General features: G+C 40.3%; 2 protein-coding genes across 4 annotated transcripts in view; both read left to right on the top strand.

The window, feature by feature from the left end:
* Positions 1-4,961, top strand: part of otpb (orthopedia homeobox b) — a 31,574-nt gene extending 26,613 nt beyond the window's left edge. The window contains exons 1-3 of one of the 2 annotated variants that reach the window (XM_062542904.1): positions 1,404-1,503; positions 1,829-2,214; positions 3,580-4,961. In XM_062542904.1, the coding sequence (XP_062398888.1) occupies positions 1,467-1,503; positions 1,829-2,214; positions 3,580-4,101 (945 nt within the window). In that variant the 5' untranslated portion in view covers positions 1,404-1,466 and the 3' untranslated portion in view covers positions 4,102-4,961. Of the gene's footprint in view, positions 1-1,403; positions 1,504-1,828; positions 2,215-3,579 lie in introns of those variants that run through there. The other variant, XM_062542905.1, reaches the window with a different exon arrangement.
* A 10,976-nt stretch (positions 4,962-15,937) lies between these two features.
* Positions 15,938-18,541, top strand: crhbp (corticotropin releasing hormone binding protein). Of its 2 annotated transcripts, none has more exons than XM_062542902.1 (7): positions 15,938-16,071; positions 16,168-16,255; positions 16,660-16,817; positions 17,170-17,380; positions 17,552-17,706; positions 17,822-17,939; positions 18,303-18,541. In XM_062542902.1, the coding sequence occupies exons 1-7, from the start codon at positions 16,000-16,002 to the stop codon at positions 18,455-18,457; spliced, it is 957 nt and encodes a 318-aa protein (XP_062398886.1). In that variant the 5' UTR covers positions 15,938-15,999; the 3' UTR covers positions 18,458-18,541. The 2 variants fall into 2 exon arrangements, with proteins under 2 accessions (XP_062398886.1, XP_062398887.1); XM_062542903.1 differs by having other exon boundaries at positions 15,961-16,071; positions 16,171-16,255.
* The last annotated feature ends 674 nt before the right edge of the window (positions 18,542-19,215 follow it).

Genomic DNA, 19,215 nt, shown 5'->3' with positions numbered 1-19,215 from the left:
ATCAAGGAAGAAAAACATCACTGACCCTCAAATCTTGCGTGTGGCTTGCGCATCATATCATCCTAGTATCCGTTAGACTGGAAATTCCGCAGCGTCAAGTTGAAGTGGTCCTCTCTCTTTGTGCGAACGCTGTCTTCGGATTTGAGCCCGTCGTCCTACTCAGAAGTAACCACTGCCGGTGTCAGTGGTATGGGAAGATTTTCTTCGTGAAAAAAAAGAATTGGCTACTCTAGACCGACTGGACCGAAAAAAGGCACAAAAAAGGCCTGAAAGGACGCTTGTTGTCGCTTCAGCGCGTCCTTTGTGCGCTATGCGAAAGAGTACGCGGCTAAACAGATTAGATTTACGGCCGTCCATAACACATGCAAGGGGATCTTCTGCAAATACAAACGATACAAACGTACAATTACAAGGTCAATATGTAATCTCTTTGTTCATGGCGAGATCACCCGGACAGCCTCAGAACCGAATCGGCCATGAAGTAGCAAGACATACGTGTTTAAAATCGCCTAATGAGTTTTTCCCAAGATGTCTTTTAATTCATTTAGTTTAGTATTAGGATGGTGGGTCTTCAATCCTTGTTCAGCCAATCTGCTTCAACTTGTGCGCTTAATTTCCTGATATAATTTGTAACACGACCTCCTAACTTGTCAGTGAAGTCTAAACAGCACTAAATTGGTACAAATTTATGCTGATTTCATTCCTAATAAACGTGATAAAAGCTTATAGATTTGGCACTAATTACCTTAATGCCTAATGATCTTGAAAATTGCACTGGTTAGAAATATATTACCAATCTGAAATATGTTGTTGGCTGGGGAGGAGGAAAAAAGGAAAACTTAGAGAGAAAAGATGGATCGCTTGGCTCAGAATTAAGTCCTATCTTACATCACTGATAATAGATACCCATGAAGTCTCTGCTATGGCAGATAAAAGGTTTCTCTCCATTCATGGTGATTTCCTTGAGCCTCTGGCTCTATCGGCCGTTGAAAGAATGTAGGTTAACATATGTAGCATCATCGTTAATACCGATTTACAACAACAGGTATTTTTACGTAAAATTTGGTATGTGTGTAAGTGTTTTTCTTCTGTTTCTAAACCATAGAGAGATTGACCCAGTCATCCTAAACTGTGTGTGCTTTTGGTATGAACCAACAATAAATCAGATTTGAAACTAATGAGACACTTATTGTGGATGAGTCTGGATTGTGGTTGTTAGTGGTTGGTTGTGTGGGCTCTTGAGGATGACATTTCCAGACTCCGTCTCTGATTGGTTCTTATTGGAGGAAGCTCATGGGTTCACTCAACTATTAAGCGCCTCCCTGCTCCAGTAAAGAACATTATAATGCGAGGTGCCGCCTTTTTAAACACAAGTTGAATTTTCTCTCATTTAGGCTATATATGCTTTTAACTAGTTTTAGGCTGTAGTGTTGTTTTGGGGGGATTTCACCCTGGACCGGTGCGGGATGCTATCTCACGCCGACCTCCTGGATGCGCGTCTCGGTGAGTTGAGATGACTGAAGTCCGGTGTTCAACCGGGCGACTTTTAAACATGACATGAGATTTCGACAGTTTAATTGGGAATTCAATTTAATAACTCGCGAGACTTTGCCTAGAAATTAGAACTATTGGACTTGTAATAACCTGACTTTGTTCAAAACGCTAATTTAATTTGATTTCAGAGATTAAATTAATAACTATATGCTTCACTAACACGATTTTGATGCGATGAAGAGAATGCGATGGTTCATCTTTATAAGTGGTCAGTGATAAGGAATGGCGTAGAGACAACGCTATTATAACAAACTGAACTGAAATTTATTTCCAGGCATGAAGGATGCATCCGAGCTTCTTGGACACAGAGAAGCCTTGAAGTGTCGACTTGGAGGATCAGACACGGGACATCCAGGCGACATGGCCCCGGGTGGGGATTCAGTTGAGGGCGCAACACTTCTCCCAGGAGATGATATTAATAGTGGATCCAATCCTTCCGGTATGCAGGTTAACTCAAAAGATCAAGACAAACACCATCAGCAGATCTCCAACCAGTCGAACCAACAGACTCAGCAGCAGAAACAGAAACGTCACCGGACCCGTTTTACCCCTGCTCAGCTTAACGAGCTCGAGAGGAGCTTCGCTAAGACCCATTACCCTGATATCTTCATGAGAGAGGAGCTCGCACTCAGAATCGGTTTAACGGAATCACGAGTGCAGGTGAGAGATTTTTTTTTCCCGGCTGGATATGTTCAAGTAATGTGACCATATTTTCCCTGCATCTGTGAATGGCTAAATTACTTAATTGTAGGTAAAATAAGACAAAACCAGTCTGAGCTTCTTGAACAGACACCTTCAGCTTGGCTGCAAGGAACCTTGACAAGTCTCCAAAAGCCTTTACGCCATAAGTAAGGCATAGTGTAACATGCAGGTAAAATAACACTCGGACTTTTCTGTGTAAATCTGGCTGCCCAAGGATTGTCAGGATGGACTGACTGGTTATGTTCAATTGAGGTTCAGGTTAAATCACAGGAAAGCTTAAGAATAGGAAAATGTAAATGCAATCATATGCATTAACTTCGCATTCTTTCCCATGCTATAGTTAATGCAGCGAGGGCTTTTGATGTTTTACTCCAAGAAACAAACAGGCGTATATATTAATGTAAATAATAGACTCATGCGCGTGACATAAACAAAACATAATCATCAACAAAAGCCATTATTATTTATAACAGAGCATGGGCTATTATCATGAATGTGAAAATAATGCAAATTATATAATGGCAATTGAAGATGTAAACTGTCATTAGTCAAAAATACTATTACCCATCACATGCAACCCATGGGTAACACGTCGTGGGTGTCATAACTGGTCCTTGGAAAGTGTCTGATAGTGCAGTTGTGCCCGGGTATTTCCTATTTTATTATTCTAGTGCAGCAGCATGAACCTCTGGCGTTCACCCTCCGAGGAATGGACCATCAAATATAATATCTTCATAAGAGGAAGGGCAAACTATATGGTCGACGGCTTTTTTGTTATATAATGCATTCTTGTGTGCGTAACATGATTTATACCCCCCGTTTTCACAGCTGACTTCTTGAAATGAATAAAAGATAAAACTTTTAATGTGATGTTCCGGCTACTAGCGCCCATTAATCATTAGCCTTATGGGCTGAGGTCTCTATAAACCTCTGGATAACACGGAGGCTTCCATTATTATCACGCCCTGTTTGCACAGGGAGGAAATATCGTTATGCTTGAAATACATGTTGGAATACATCTCAAATGCATATATAGGAACAAGGAGCCAAAATAAAACTACTTTGAAATCTTATATGTATTATATTAATCGGCTGTAGTTTCGAGTGCTATTTCTTGCGCCACTATAATTTTAGTTGAAGCAGCGGCATGATTCGAAGCATTTAAGAAGTGTGAAATATCTCGGGGAAAGATTATGTTAATGTTGCCTTATGTTGAACATCAAAATAATGCGTTATCGACAACGCAGAGCATTACTCGGCTGAATGTCATGATTAATTAAAGTTTTATATGGTGTTTCATTATTATTTTTTTTCTTCTTCCAGGTCTGGTTCCAGAACCGACGTGCCAAGTGGAAGAAGCGCAAGAAGACCACCAACGTTTTCCGTGCTCCCGGCACCTTGCTGCCCACGCACGGTCTGCCTCAGTTCCCATCCGCGGCGGCGGCTGCAGCGGCGATGGGGGATAGCTTATGTTCTTTTCATGCCAATGACACCCGTTGGGCTGCGGCTGGTATGCCCGGGGTTTCACAGCTCCAACTCCCGCCAACCCTGGGTAGGCAGCAGGCCATGGCCCAGTCCCTGTCCCAGTGCAGTCTGTCGGGTAACCATCATTCAAATTCGATGGGCCTCTCCAATGGGTTGTCATCCAACGGAGGTGGCCTTCAGTCTCACCTGTACCAACCCACATTCGGCGGGATGGTCCCAGCGTCCCTCTCTGGCCCCACCAATGTCACCGGCTCTCCCCAGCTCTGCAGCTCCCCGGATAGCGATGTGTGGAGAGGGAGTAGCATCGCTTCTCTGCGCCGCAAAGCACTGGAGCACACGGTTTCTATGAGTTTCACCTAATGATGATGAACGCTCAATGTGTGTTTTTTTATTCTTTCAACCCCGCCATTTTAAACAGAGGGAACGATTTACTCAGGTTCTGAAATTCGTCACGAGAAATAGTCAATGAGAACTGACGACGTGCCAATAGCATTTCATTTTTTTCTTTTCTCAACTCTTGATTGTATTTTGCACATTATCAGTAAAATTATACTCATTAATTGGATCCTAAATAACCCTCTGTATTTAAACCTTCGTCTATTTGGGCTATTTATTTGATGTATTTAACTTATTTATGTACAGTATTTATAGACAGGCAGTCGTCATATGTAGGGGTCGCGTTATCTGTGGTTGTAGGTTTTTAAAAAGTCTTTTAAAAAGTATCATATCATATTTGGTTTCGTTTAGTTTGGTTTGACTAAACTGACATTATTTTCAAACGATTGAACAAAACTGGGACACCGTTCCCAGTTCCACATGCACAGCATGCGAGACTTGGTTCAAGGTTAGACAGTGTAGGCTGAAAAGGACTTTGCGAACTTCATTTTTGTAGGCTGTAAAGAAACACGTCTCACCGCAAAAAAGGGAACGAATAAAAAAAATACCATTTTACAACTTCGGCTGCATGTGTTGGCCGAATAAAAAACAAGGCGAAATGACAAGACAAAAGTTATGTTAAAGATGAGATGTTTGTATAAGCATTCTTGTTAATTGATCTATTAATTTATTTGTGGTATGTTTACTGTCTGTGCTTATTACTGAAATAGGGTTCTTAACTGTTTGACTTACACCAAAAGCATCTCACTGTTCCTTTAACAGGTTTATATGAAATTATTGTAAATGGATAAATAAATATCATTTTCAGTACGTCAAATTAAGAACGTCTCTGTCTTTTAAAGTGAACCACTGGGTGACTAAAGAATATTTTTGTGATGACAAGAATGCTCTGCGGCAGAAGAAGTTATGCTATTTAACCTGTAAAATCAGGTAACACCTTATTAGTTATTATGCCATATTGAATTGACCGATTTTATTTTTGTGCTTTTGCAGTTTTTCTTCATGGCAAGGTGTCGTCTATGTCTCATTGTTCCGAATTTCACACTGATATTGAAATTGCCTACTTCCATGACCCAGATTCCCCATGGATTTTTAGGTCTAGGCTACATGTTGTCATCGCACATTATTATTATTATTATTATTATTATTATTATTATTATTATTATTATTATTATTATTATTATTATTGTTATTATTATTATTGCTTGCAGTTGTAGGTTGTCGATATTGGAATGATGATAGACCTGCAACTAAAACGTCAGGACAGCGACGAGCGCACGGTGTTGGAGGTGGTTCGAAATTAAAAACCAAAATAAACATAAACTGAGCGCGCCGCGCTCGACTCATCACTTAAATGTGACAGATGAGTAATTTAGGCTACGCAGTAGAATGAATAATTAATCTACCTGTAAAAGAGCCTGGTCTCGGTTACGTCTGTCAAACAATAACTCAACTAAATATTAAAATAAATGTGCTATTTTTCACTATTATGGCTTCCAGACAATAGCATTGTGTTCACTGCATGCCAGGTTTTAGGTAAAATAATCAAATCAGTGCATGGAGACCCTTACGCATCATAAATCTTCGCCTCTTCTCGGTCGGCAGGGACGGGAACCACTGGCGAAGGACTATTTTGATTTTGTCTCATGGATCCAACAATTAACACGGATTTTTAAAAACTAAAATTCGTATTTGCCAATGTTCTGACGTCGCGTTAAGATAGTAGGCCATTCACTGTTTTCGTTTGCGCAGTAGCCTAGTCAAAATGCGCAGTAGTCAAAATGTTGTGAACAATCATAGTGTACGATAGTCGTAGATAGACGACGATGTGCTTAACAAAACGATAGGCAATGTTGATGTTTGTGGATTTTCTTCTAATTAGAGTGATTAATGCAACCCAAGAACGAGGACTATAGACTAGGGATCGTGGCTTAATATAAGAGTTGGCATGGTGATGAAGAGTCAAGGTCGGACACTTGGTTAGCTGGCCAACCATTTGAAACAATAAGGATGGGTTAAGTCACATTTTACATGATTGCAAGCTAAACCATAATGAGAAGCAAATTAACCCGAGACCTGCTGTTTATATATTTAAAACAAAAACGTTTGTTTTTACGCATTAAATGCGTGTGGCGTCAAAGGTTTCACAAACCAGATTTTGACTATCAGCGTCCAGGTTGGATTAAATTCAGCTAACGCTGCATTAGTTCCGCTATTGGTTGTGCCCTTAACAGTATTTCCCTCGCCATAGTTTAGTGCGCTAGAGGCCTCTGGTTCTAGAGGTCGTTTTTACAATAGGCTTACCACAACATATTATTTTATCCTCCTAAAACATATAATCCATATGAAATAACTATTTGCCACCTATAGCCTACTTATTCCATATTATCGCTATAGGCTATTTCGTGTTGCAGGTATTTTGGAGCAGGCCTATGGCCAATTATTTGAAATCTGTCATGTAGGCCGTGCTGTCTGTGGGAGGATGCAGTTTAAACTGTTGGTGGAATGCCATTAAGGTTGTTAATTGGCTGCTAAATGGTTTGACAGAAGTCCCTTATGAGACAGTCTTTCAGTAGCATGGTTAGCATTGGAGTAAAGGCCACATCTGTGGGAGGATATATTCAGCACACTAATATCCATTAAGGACACGTCTTCCAGACAGGAGCACCAGGCACCATTCATGCCAAAGTCTTCACACATCTATAGATCTAAACCCCCTGTATAAACATACGCTTAGACTTGTTAGTGTGTACATCTAAAGGTTTCTTTGATACTCTGGACTCCCATAGGCTACCCTTACTTTCTGTTTTTATCTATTGTAAAATATAATCACAACTTGATTAGACTCACACATCAGTGGAAACTGTTGTCCACACACACAGTGCTTACAAAACCAACAAAGAGCTACATGGTGGTGTCTTTCTGGTCGGGTATTTCCCTGGTACACACCAGTTAACAGTTTAACATCAGTTCAACAGTGGGACAGTGACAGTGGAGAGGGACGACGGGGTGAATATTGGTACACTGCTTGAAGTTAGTGCGTGAATACCAGTATCAGCCACCACCCACCGCCTTTTTGTGGGGCAAGTGTGCAACTGCTCCGTGCCATGTACTGGCATGTTAGGGATTCTTTCTATCTCTGGCGCATCAATAATGCCATTGGCCTTAGTGTTTGAGATGATCACTTTGGAGTGATGTGAAGGTCATTCCTCCTAAATCCTCATTGCTCATTATCACACTCATCCACCACATCAGTAGTGGGTGGTATGTGAGCCAAGTCTGCCAGGCAACAGTGATGAAGGTTTTTTTGGAGCTTGTGATTGAAGCCGCCGATGATTCATGAGCATATTGGAGGGTGTAGGTAAATCATGTTTTTGAAATAATTTGTTTCATTTAGCATTCTCTCCTCTCTGCGTGCAATAGACTAAAATAGGCAGTGTCTAACAGTGTTGGATGGAGTAAACAACTGCATCTGTTGGTGTGCTCAGCAGCTACACCTTCACAAGGTTTTTTTTTTTTTTTTTTTTTCAATTTCATTCTGCCTGCATTTGTCACTCACAACAGGGGCCTGGTCAGAGTTGACAAAGCTCTGCTTTCTGAGTCTAATGTAAAAACTGGACGGTGATGGTACACGGCCACCTTCAGTTACTTGTCCCATGACCATCTCAGGTGCAGCCCTCGGCTGTGCCATTCACACAGTGCAGGCGTATGACATATCTGACATCAGGAGCCACAAGGTGAACTCCAGAGTCACAATGCATTCCCGGGGATAGCCGGCAAAAGCCACTAGGCTGATGCTTGATTGTGTCAACAATTGAGCTTAACTGGATAAACGGCACATCATTAGCTGCCAAATCTCCACACTTGAAGGGTAAAGCTGCTAAAAGTCCTCCTCAAATGTGGATTTTCCCTGACCCCTTTCTTTTTTTACTCATATTCTCTATAATTCCCGGCATAGAGATGATGGCCATGACTAGAATGAAACCAGGATAATCTGCCTGGCTTCTTACAGGGATTTACTAATACGCCATACACCTACATACGATTCATTCATTTTATTTGAAAGCATAGTTGGAGCTTATTTCCAATTCAAACACAGCAGCAATATACACAGCGTAAATGAGACAAGATATATTTCTTCAGTTTATCAAGTAAAAAAGACTAGGGTGACTCTACTGAAATTGGCTTGTGTTCATGAATAGAATAGGGCTGATAAAACGAACTCAGTATTGTTAATGTATTCCGTGTGAGACAGCATTTCAAACCCAGATCATGCCTTACTCAACGCAGGATTAATGAATAAAAATTTCAGTCAATGCAGCATTATGTTCATTTGATAACGATTAATATGAGACATGAGTTAGAAACACTTACTATAATCCTCTAATTGCATCTGTATTTATAAAAATGAAGGTTGGTGAGCGAGCAATCACACATTACACATTAGTGTGCCATTTCAGGTAGAATGAGTATAAAGCATAGTAAGGCAATGTACTTAACACATTCATTGTTTGCATTTGTTTCATATTTACCCACAGTGTTTATTTACACTACACTATACTACAATACCAGAAGGCAGAATTCTACAATAACATTGTGAAGTTTAAATTAGATGTATCAGGTTGTAGTTAGGGAGAAACAACATCAGAGTAAACTTGTTAGGCCCCATTGGGCAAGGCCTTGATTTCAGTTGCCCTTCACATGGACACAACCTCTACAGCAGCACAATATCCAGGTAGCCGTTATGGGAAATCATTAAATCAAGCAATTTTCTACTTCATAACTGTTCACATGAAGTCAATTAACAGTTTCAGACTAGCCACATGCATTGGTTCCATTTCTCACTTGGTAATAGTTGATGACAGCCAATGATTCCTTGCAGTTCTACCCAAATGATAAACAACCACACTGGAATAAACAATTGTAATGAGCTGAGAAAAATAGAATTCCTCCCACCTTACCAACAAATGCACACAAATAGATGATGAGAGAAACTTGAGGGTGAGAATGCTTCAACTCCTACCTCAACAAAGCAGATCTCGTACACTGCTGTTACAATGGTGCCTGTTCCTGACACTCCCAACAGATGTTAAATTATATTATTCAAATATAACAATTAGTTTCACTCCCTCTGAGGTTAATGAGTTTGTGGACGTGTAACCCGTTGTTCATTAAACAATTTTTCACACACTGATGGGCAAATTCATGAACAACTGATGACCATCAGTCTACATTCTCTGGGAGTAGATTCTAAACAGTGACTGAGTCTAACAAAGAGTCAGACAAAGAAAGAAATGCAACATGTTTAACATTTGTGTACATTACAGCTGTACACATAGAGATGAAAGACGGATTGCAATTGTAGATGGGTAGCCTATAGATTTAATTTATGCCACTCTAACTATACACTGTTCTAGACATAGGTGTTGCTCTCACAGTATCATCGCTTGCGTTTCAGCAAACCTTAACGTTAGTGATCCTGGAGGAGACATACGAAGAAGGATCAAGGTTAGAGGTTTGCTTTCTTTTGCACCAAGGCATAATGCTGAGCGCAGAATTTTACTGACAGGTCACAACCATTCCTTTCTTTGTCAGCCAAGGATGGAATCAATTATCTGTTAATTGGTGACATGTTTTCCACCTGCACCTTTTGTCTATTTCAAACGGTTGCTACTGGAGAGAGAGAGAGAGAAAGACCCTTCTTCCTCTTTTGTGTCCGTATGTGCTATATTCATGCCAGAGGGCTTGCTATAGTGCAGCTGTACTGCTACACAGTTGCTAAAAATATCCCAAAATAGAGAGAGACAAGCCTTCCCTGTATATGTATGCATACTGTAAGTTCAAGGAATGAGGATGAGATGCAAGGAGGTACTGTAAAAACAGTGTATAGTCACATGTCAAAATAGATAAGTTTTGACTTGTCTGAATCAGAATACAACGGCTAGCACAGAATGCACCATGCTCCCTTTTTAAGACGAGGTAACACACCTCACTATACTGTTTTAGATTGTCACTGGCCATGTTTCCTACTTGCCTCATTTCATCAGAAGAGGACAAAATACTCCTCATTCCAGTTAACAGACAGATAAGATAGGTTGGGTCAAATCCATTACATTGTTACTGTTTATGAATCAATCTGATTAGAAAATGAATGAGCCATGTTTTGAAGTTGACTCATAATCTAAATTACTATTATTTTTAAGGTTAATAGCCAATAAAGCCTGAACTAATCACAGTGTATTTCTGTTATTAGTGTTCTACTTATTTACAGATGTGCGTACTGTAATTACACTTATATAGCCATATCCTTCTGCTCTTCATACTATTCATCCTGCACATACACTATATTCTTACTAATTATGTTACTGTTAATGCACTACAATGGAATCCACATGGCTGTACATACTGTACCTACTGTATCTGTCTGCATGGTTCATACAGAATATCCATATTTATTCTGTTTTTCTTCCAATATATTCTGGTAATACACTGCATAAATCTATGTCTTATCTATATCTAATCTTACTACTATCATAATGCCACTGCCACTACATTGCACATATCTGTTCTTATTGTTCATACATTGTTCATACATAGCCATAATTATTCATTCTGCTCTTACAAGGTAACTGCTACTGCACATAAATGTGTTTAATGTTTTTTACTCTAAACCACCTTCTGTAAACCAACTGTATACTAATGTCTACACAGCACTATATTTATTGTCCTGTCTAAGCACCACCTGTCTATTCTTTGCCTATCACATTGCACTTTTCTACTTTTTTGCACTTCTGGTTGGCAAACTGCATTTCGTTGTCTTTGTGCTTGTACTCTGCACGATGACAATAAAGTTGAATCTAATCTAATATTCGCCAGTTAGCCAGTTGTATAGCTATGCTACCATTGGCATACACAGCTCACAGTCTGGAGCAGCACATCTGGTGTAGGATGAAGCTGCTAATCTCAAAACGGCGACCATTATCTCTTTACAGAATTTGTGATTTACAGCGAGAGGGGAACCTGTGACAAACTTCCACAGTCTTTGTTTGCGGTGGGAATCCCTGGAGACCTCATGATTCAATGCAATGTTGATTCTTGGGTCACAATTCCATAATGATACTTTGATATATTGCAGTTTGGCTATATATTTGGGCTTGTATTGATTTGTCCAGTGGCACTGAAAAGGCAGGAGCTGTCAAAACACTAAGTAGTAATAATGATGATGAAAAAAGAAAGTATTTGAGAAACCCAATATTTGAGAATTAAGACCTTAGTGTCATAGGAAGTAAAATTATAATAGTATAACTGTGCATCGGCATTGGGTCCATATGAATGAAAACTAACAAAAACAGTTAAATTCGATTCAATTTGGCACCTATAGGCACATTTTCTACTACTTGACTGAAAAGATTTTTCTCAGATTTTGGCCCTAGTCTCCAAAAAGAAAGAAAGAAAGAAAGAAAGAAAAAACCGAACAAACCTACCTCCACATATAGGTGGGGGGATGCTAGACTCGCACATGTGTGAGCGCATCGCTGTAACAGACAGCAGTGAAGGTGCTATCAAATATTTCTTGAAACAAAGGGAAATACACAGGCTCAGAGTGTCTCCCTGGATCACTCGCTGGCCTCAAAGGCATCCATCTTCATCAGGCACCATCTGCTCGGAGCTCCTGCCTCTCTCATTCTCGCCCTCTCTCGCTCTCTCTCTCCCCCGTGAGTGTGTGCGTATGTGTATGTGTGTATATATATTTGACATGCTGTGTGTGTGTGTGTGTGTGTGTGTGTGCGTGTGCGTGTGTGTGTGTGTGCATGTGTGCATGGTAGGCCCCTGTGCAGACGTGCTGCAGCCGATTCCAATTTGATTTTTTAATGACAATCTTGGAGTGAAATTAATATAGGAATTTGTGAAGAGCATGCCAGGTATTGAATGGCTTTGGCTAAATATATAAGATAATTCACCTGGCAAGGCTCCGTCTACATAGAAAACACACACAAAGGAGCATTATCTATGCATTCTTAACCGTATGTCACCATCTCCATCATGTGATTTTCTTTATGTCTTCACATATATAATAATTAAACAATGATGATTGATACAGAGTGATTAAGACCATAGTTACGTGATAAATTGTGGCGAGGCAGACGTAAATCAAGTTGATTAGAGGTTTTTATGCGTTTGTTGACGTAAACTGCTCACTGTTGAAGCACAGGAGAACATTTCTTTGGTGTAAGGCAGACAAAAGGGATAACAGCAGAATGGCTAATGCACGCTAACACGTCTGTGTGAATCGCTGGGTGCTGACTGTAGCACAGACAGGAAGGGTCCTTATTTCTGTTGAGAGTCCAACTAATGGGTGCAATTTAGGTCATTAGGAGCCTATGAGGGAATTGTCAACTCATAAAAAAACTCAATTCGTGTTCGGCACACACGTAACAGCACTGGAATGCAATCAATACAATTTTGGAGCTAAATGACTTGACTGACAAGTGAAACACAACTAAACACACACACACACACACACACACACACAGACAGGCACACACACACACACACACACACACACACACAGACAGGCACACACACACACACACACACACACACACACTCAAAGTATCCACGGCCCATAATATAAATATGTGACCAAAAGTACTATGTGTAAATGTAATCCGTTCTAATGACAAATTCTAATTTGCAGACAAAGCTGTCCAAGGCTATCTGATTACCGGTTTACTTGTAGTTTGGTGTTGCTGAATATCCCTGTAAGGATATATAAACTCCTTTCTTCTATCTAACCTTAGGAAACAAAACAATTACATGCATTGGGGATTGATTAAAATGAAATAGGTGAAATAGATTAAAGTGTATTGATGAAAGGAAAATATCCACACAGTCTTTCTTTGACACCATGACACTGTTAAATCTGATTATTTAACCAGTGGAACCTTAACATCCATACAGAAAAAAAAAAAAAGACAGTTAAGCATGACCATTCAATCAGGCATCAGAATCTCCCAATGATATCCGACACCCTCTTTTTCAGGGTAACCATGACGGCGCCCCCTCACGCTTTTGTGTACGTTAACCACATATGTATCACCTCTCCTGTGTTAGGCGGTTTTTATGCTTTTTATGCGTTATCCCCAACAGCACACAGCACACTGTCAGAGCTCACCTGCCAACCTGTCTGCTGCCCTTGAGCTATTCTATTAGTGCATGGAAAGCACCTTCCAGCCCCTGACAAGTGCAGCAGATCCACACTAAATCAAAACCCAGTGCCAGGCAGGCATGTAAGCCACCATGAAGGTCACAGCCATCAGGCGCATGCCGTCTCAATCCGAGGAGAGAGGAGACACCCGTGACGAACAGGGGATCTTCTCTCTCCGGGAGCGGGCTACCTGTCTCGCGACTGAGTGATAGGTCGTTAGAGCGATATGTGAAAATGTCTGACCACCGGTTTTTGGAGGGATAGAAAAATACATGGAAATGCTAAAAAAAAAAAAAAAGTGTCACAGTCTTTCTTATTGTTTCTCCGTCACACAGACACACAAACGCACAAACACACAATCCTCTCACCTAAATTCAAGGCAGCAGCCTCTCTACAAATACAAACGTACACGCAAAAATGATTGTGTTGAATGATTGGACTGAAAGTGTGGTTATTAGTTTCATTGTAAAACATTCCCTGTTCCACTCTCCTTCAATGTTACTCTGAAAATCAAGTTGAGAAAGAGAGTTGGATGGAAAATGTGTTATGTTTGTAGGCACTGCCACCTTCTGGCCAAAATGGTGTACAAGTATAGGCCTGCAGAAGATTCAACAATTGGGGTTATGTCCAAAAATGAATGGAAAGCGTTTCTGGATGCAATTGAAATGTAATGTCTGACAACTGACTTAATCATGTGATTAAATTAGGAAAATCAGGCCATTTATATGCTCAATGCAACAAGGGAGCAAAGGAAGGATGTAGCTCATAACAGGTTGTTAGTGCTTCTAAATGGTATTGAAGCATGGTGTTACTGTTACGCTGCAAAATGATTGTTCATAAGCTTATAGTGTGTTGATAAAAACACAAACCTGATTTATTCATGTTACATTCAGACATCTACAGTAGTTGGGCCAGTGTAATATGGCCTGCCCACCATGCACTGTTATTTTAGCATTACTGCAGCCAGTTTTTTTTTTTTTTTCACTTTGTGCATTTTGTTTTGGTATAGAGTCCTTTTTATGGTGAAGAAGACCTCTGCTGCTTTCATAAGCTTTGAAGTTTTCCTAAAGCAACCCTTACAATAACAACTCTCCTGGATAATGTAGACGTGGACTTGGCCTGCCAAATGAGGATCAACCACAACATGTGGCTGTTTATGTCAGGTGGCTGTTCCCATGCAACCAAATCACTAAGGGTTTCAGATGTTGCTGCAAACAGAATTTTGTGAATGTGTTTACGATCCTGCGACTGTGCCTCTCTCCGTGGTGGCCTTGGCAAAGGAGGGGGGGGGGAGAGAAGGAAGAGAAGTAGCTGCCATAGCCATCACTTGTGGAGAATTCATTCAGACGTGTGTGCCACCGAATGCCATTGGAAATGTGATCATTTGGTGCCTAAAGCGTGGGACTGAGCTTAAACCCTTACATAACTGCATCTCTGGCACCATGCCCTGCAGGGGCTATGAGTAATGTGCGGTCTGCATTAGCACTGAGCCACTGTTTGCTCTGCTGCTGTGGTTAAGGACAAAATGTGGAAAGAAACAGGCTTGATGGCAGAGGCACAAATTAGCTCAGGGCTTATTGTGAACTGTAGCAACCCTCCACAAGGCCTGCTTCCTCTCAGCACTGATCTGCCTAATGACTGAGTGTGACAGATTAGCAGCAGTCTTCAAACATTATCAATAGGTTTGGGCAGCATCTGCTAGCCTAAAGCATGTCACATAACATTTTAATATGATTATACTGAGATGTTTAAAGCTGTACGGCAGCGTTAAGAAAATATAAATGGTTTAAATGAGAAGCTATAAATAGGCCTATATGGGTCTGTTCTGTCAGCATTCACTACAGTTCCATACATTTGTTTTGCTACAAACTGGCCAAAATCTGAAAATGCTCATGAATCTGAAGCTACAGTCTCTGTTGACCATTTTCAACAAACTAGATTTCAATTAATTTCCTGTATTATGTGCTACAGTTGGTTGCATGCAGGTATCTAATTTAGAAAAAGGGGAATCTATTAACTATGCATCGTAATAGCACTTGAACTCTGTTTTCTGCCAATAGGCTTTCCCAAAATAAATATTTCAACTTAAGTATCTAATTATATATTTTAGTATCTGCATTGCATTTGGTGCTTGAACTGATCTGATATTATGGAAAAGAAGAGTATCCCCACTAGGGGCAGTAAGATATTTCACAGAAATTGTGAATACAGCACCTTGCAAATGGAATCTAGCCAGGGGCTGGAAGACTGTATTCCAGTGTAGTGATGTCCAGTCGAAACTTTCTGGTGTATCTCGAACTGTAAGGATATTTTTCCACAACACTGTCACTTTTTTGGTCAAACTATTTGTATTCGATGCCCAATCACCACAGTTTGGCCATTTTTATTGTCGATAATGTCTTACTAAGCCTACTTTTGAAGTTCCTAAGTACCTACAAGAAAGTCTATAGCGTTCAAAAGCGTGAAGTGACTACGCAAACACTCCCGTTTATTCATGAACCTACGTCGAGGTATCGAGCGCATGCAAACTTCTGTGCCACTTTAACCGTGGCTTTGCAGAGCTGAGTGGTTTCAGTACATTGTCAACAAGCCAGTCTATATAAGGGGCGCTCAAGCATCTCCAGTGTGACGGAGCTTGGATCAAACGAGAGATCATGGCAGCGAAAATGTTTATAGTTATTCTGCTCTTCTATGCAGTGTTCAATGGGCTGGATACTCACATGCAGGTAAAATTATATATACTGCTACTGGATCATCACATTTGTTAAGTTAATCGAGTTCACGCATCAATTTCATATGTTCAACGCTTTTTTTTACGCCAGCAGAATGAAGTAACCTTTGACCAACTGCTTTCCCGTACACTGGTGAATAAGAGAGAACCGTGGGATTTTGTTTACAGCAGACCCTTGCGTAAGTATCCTATTACAAATGCATATACATCTGCCTCAGATAATCGGACGAACTTGGTAATTGGAGAATAAATCATGCGCATTCAGTTTAGGCGGTTGCTGTCATCCTGGCGACTGTTGTAGCAGACGTAAACCAAGATGATTTAGAGGCAGTTACATTTTGCACTCATTTGTATATTTCTGGGATAATGCTGGACACTGTTATTGTTAGGCTGCTGTGAGCACAATGTTACATGTGGAACTTACTTTAGACCTGATAACTATAAACATCCATGCTGCCTTAATCCCAACAACATTTTGTTGAACATTCTGCCAGTCCACACAATTGTCATTACTTTTGGATGAACAAGAATGAAGTGTTATCAATTAGACACTCTTATTGAATGCCCACTATTACCTGTGCAGGGTGTTTTGACATGGTGGCAACAGAGGGCCAGTTCACATTCAGCAGTGACCATGCTCACCCTAACTGTGGAGTCTTCTTCATCGGTGAGCCCAATGAGGTCATCAGTATCGAACTCAGCATGGTGGACATCGACTGCAGTCAGGGAGATATAATAAAGGTATTGTTATGGTGTATTATTTACTGTTTCTCCAATTCCATTTCTTTTTTTAAATATTTAAATAGTTGAAAAGAGCAACTGAAGTAGAATATGGATCATGGTTACATTGGGATAATGACTTGTTGTATTAATTGGGGGCTTTAGACAATTCATATGGAGATTCATACAAATGACACTGTCTGGCCACACTTTGCCTGTCTTTGTCTTTTGCCTGTACCACACACACTTCATGGCACTAAATCTGCCTTTTAAAGGATTCAAAGGTTTGTGATGGCTTACGTTGAGGTGCAGTGTGTTGCAAAAAAATAGCTTTGGGTTTTTTATGATGTCAAACCACTTTATCTCCATGTAGATGTTTGATGGCTGGATCCTGAATGGAGACATTTTCCCAAGCTCTCTTGACCATTCTCTCCCTATGAGCGAGCGCTACGTGGACTACTGCACGTCAGGCATGGCCAAAGGATTGTTCCAGTCCTCGCAAAACGTGGCCATGATGCTTTTCCGAGTCCACACAGCGAGGAAAGGCTTCAGCGTGACACTGAAGAAACACATCAACCCGTTCCGTGAGTGAGCATACGTTAGCGCCCCTCACAGCAGGTGACACTTTGACACGAGGAGACAAGGGAGAGTGCCCAGAAACCTGAAATCCTTTTTTTCATGAGCGTTGGCGTCAAACGTTTGAGGCTTCATTCTTGTGTTTGTATGCATGTGTGGTGTTCTCTGTCTACTTGCAGCTTGCAACATCATTTCCCAAACTCCAGCAGGCAGTTTTACAATGGTAATCCCTCACCAGCGAAGAAACTGCAGCTTTTCCATCATCTACCCCGTTGAGATTCAGATTACCAAGCTCAGCCTGGACCAGTCACAATCAAATGATGTTGCCCTTGAGGTAAGCTAAGGATGACACACCAGTGAGTGTACTTTAGTGATAAAGTGTCTTATTAACAGGACTTGCCTGGTGTGATATCACAAGTAATGCCTCACCTGTAATGACCTTATCCTAGAGGCCCGGGTCTGACTGTGCTGATTCAGACGACTTTGTCGTCATTCTGGGAGGCAATGCGATTGACACATCAAAGATGCTCCCTGTAACGGACCTGTGTTTCTTTCTGGAAAGCCAAAGTGAGTATGATGTCATACCTATCCAATTCCGTGTAGAGTTTAAAATACCAACTTTCTACTGTGTCTACTACTATAAGGTCTCAAATGAACACAAATTATGTCAAAGCTGTTTCATTGAAAAACAAAAACTATTCAACAGTTGTACAATTAAAACAATGTAAGTATGTAGGGCTTAAGTCAAGTAAACTACTTTATACAGTGTCACATATTACAAAACACGAGGTCTTAATGAGTTAAGATTCCTATTTCAGAAAAAAAAAAAAAATGCCAACCCTTTGTCACTGTGAAGTCCCCTGGCAGTGGTTTGGTCTTCCTTTACCATGGGTCACTGAGTTTTGTCCATCAACATTCCTTTCTCCACAGCTCAAATGAAGATTGGATGTGACAATACTGCTGTGCGAATGGTTGCTAGCGGAAGATACATCAACAGTGTGTCTTTCCAATACAGGCTGCTGGAGCACAATGAGTTACTCAAAGTAAAAGAGAATACAGTCGAAGATTTCTGCTCTTTAAAATGAGTTGTGAGAAATGTTTTTAATGAGTGATGAGGACTTTAAATATCCCCTTTTAATATGCATCATAAAATAAAAAATCACACATGTCTACATGTCATTTGAACTGATGTGTCCAATGTCTGTTTTTCAGTGACTTTTAGTTTGCGATATTTTGAGCATTATCATCACATTAGGACATGACATAATCCAAAATATTGTTTTTTTTTTGTTTTTTTTTAAGTAACATCAATAAAGGGTAGAAGTCCTAATGACAGGAGATATTTACTAATACTTTACTGATCAAGATTAAGCACACTAATATGGTAAGAGGTCTAAAGTGTATTTCATCAACCTATCTAGTTTCTCTACCTATAACACTCAACTTGGTCTATTATCTTTCAGATATGTTGTCTAGAAGTTTTAGTCTAATTCTTAATAAAATAGTTTTTAAGGAGGCTATGAATCTAACCATTCCTCACCTGAAAAGGTCACTAATGGCTGCCTGGTTCGTCCTCCTGTCCTGTAACGTAGGCTACATTGATCTCAGACTACTTTCCATTTGGACATCCTTTAGACAAATTAATCTCAAGTGAAATCAGACATGTTTATTCAATTAAACGAGAGAACATGTGCTCTCTGTAAACGTTTACACGTCGCCTCTAATTGTGTGTAGAGAGAAGCTCCTCCAAGTACCCTACACTCGAAGAGAGTAGAGATTTATGAGGCTAAAGCACACGTCAATGGCAACGGTCAGGGTAAACAGAGCTAAATAAACACGACGC

The sequence above is a fragment of the Sardina pilchardus genome, chromosome 8 (genome assembly GCF_963854185.1).
Source record: "Sardina pilchardus chromosome 8, fSarPil1.1, whole genome shotgun sequence".
Taxonomy (NCBI): Eukaryota; Metazoa; Chordata; class Actinopteri; order Clupeiformes; family Clupeidae; genus Sardina; species Sardina pilchardus.
This window is presented reverse-complemented; position numbering and strand designations above follow the sequence as displayed.

What these genes read in the sequence shown, in the direction of transcription:
- crhbp (XM_062542902.1), top strand. Translation starts at nt 16,000, where the DNA reads ATGGCAGCGAAAATGTTTATAGTTATTCTGCTCTTCTATGCAGTGTTC. An exon ending in TGTTTACAGCAGACCCTTGC is followed by an intron (nt 16,256 to 16,659) that starts GTAAGTATCCTA and finishes TTACCTGTGCAG; the next exon opens with GGTGTTTTGACATGGTGGCA. An exon ending in GTCAGGGAGATATAATAAAG is followed by an intron (nt 16,818 to 17,169) that starts GTATTGTTATGG and finishes ATCTCCATGTAG; the next exon opens with ATGTTTGATGGCTGGATCCT.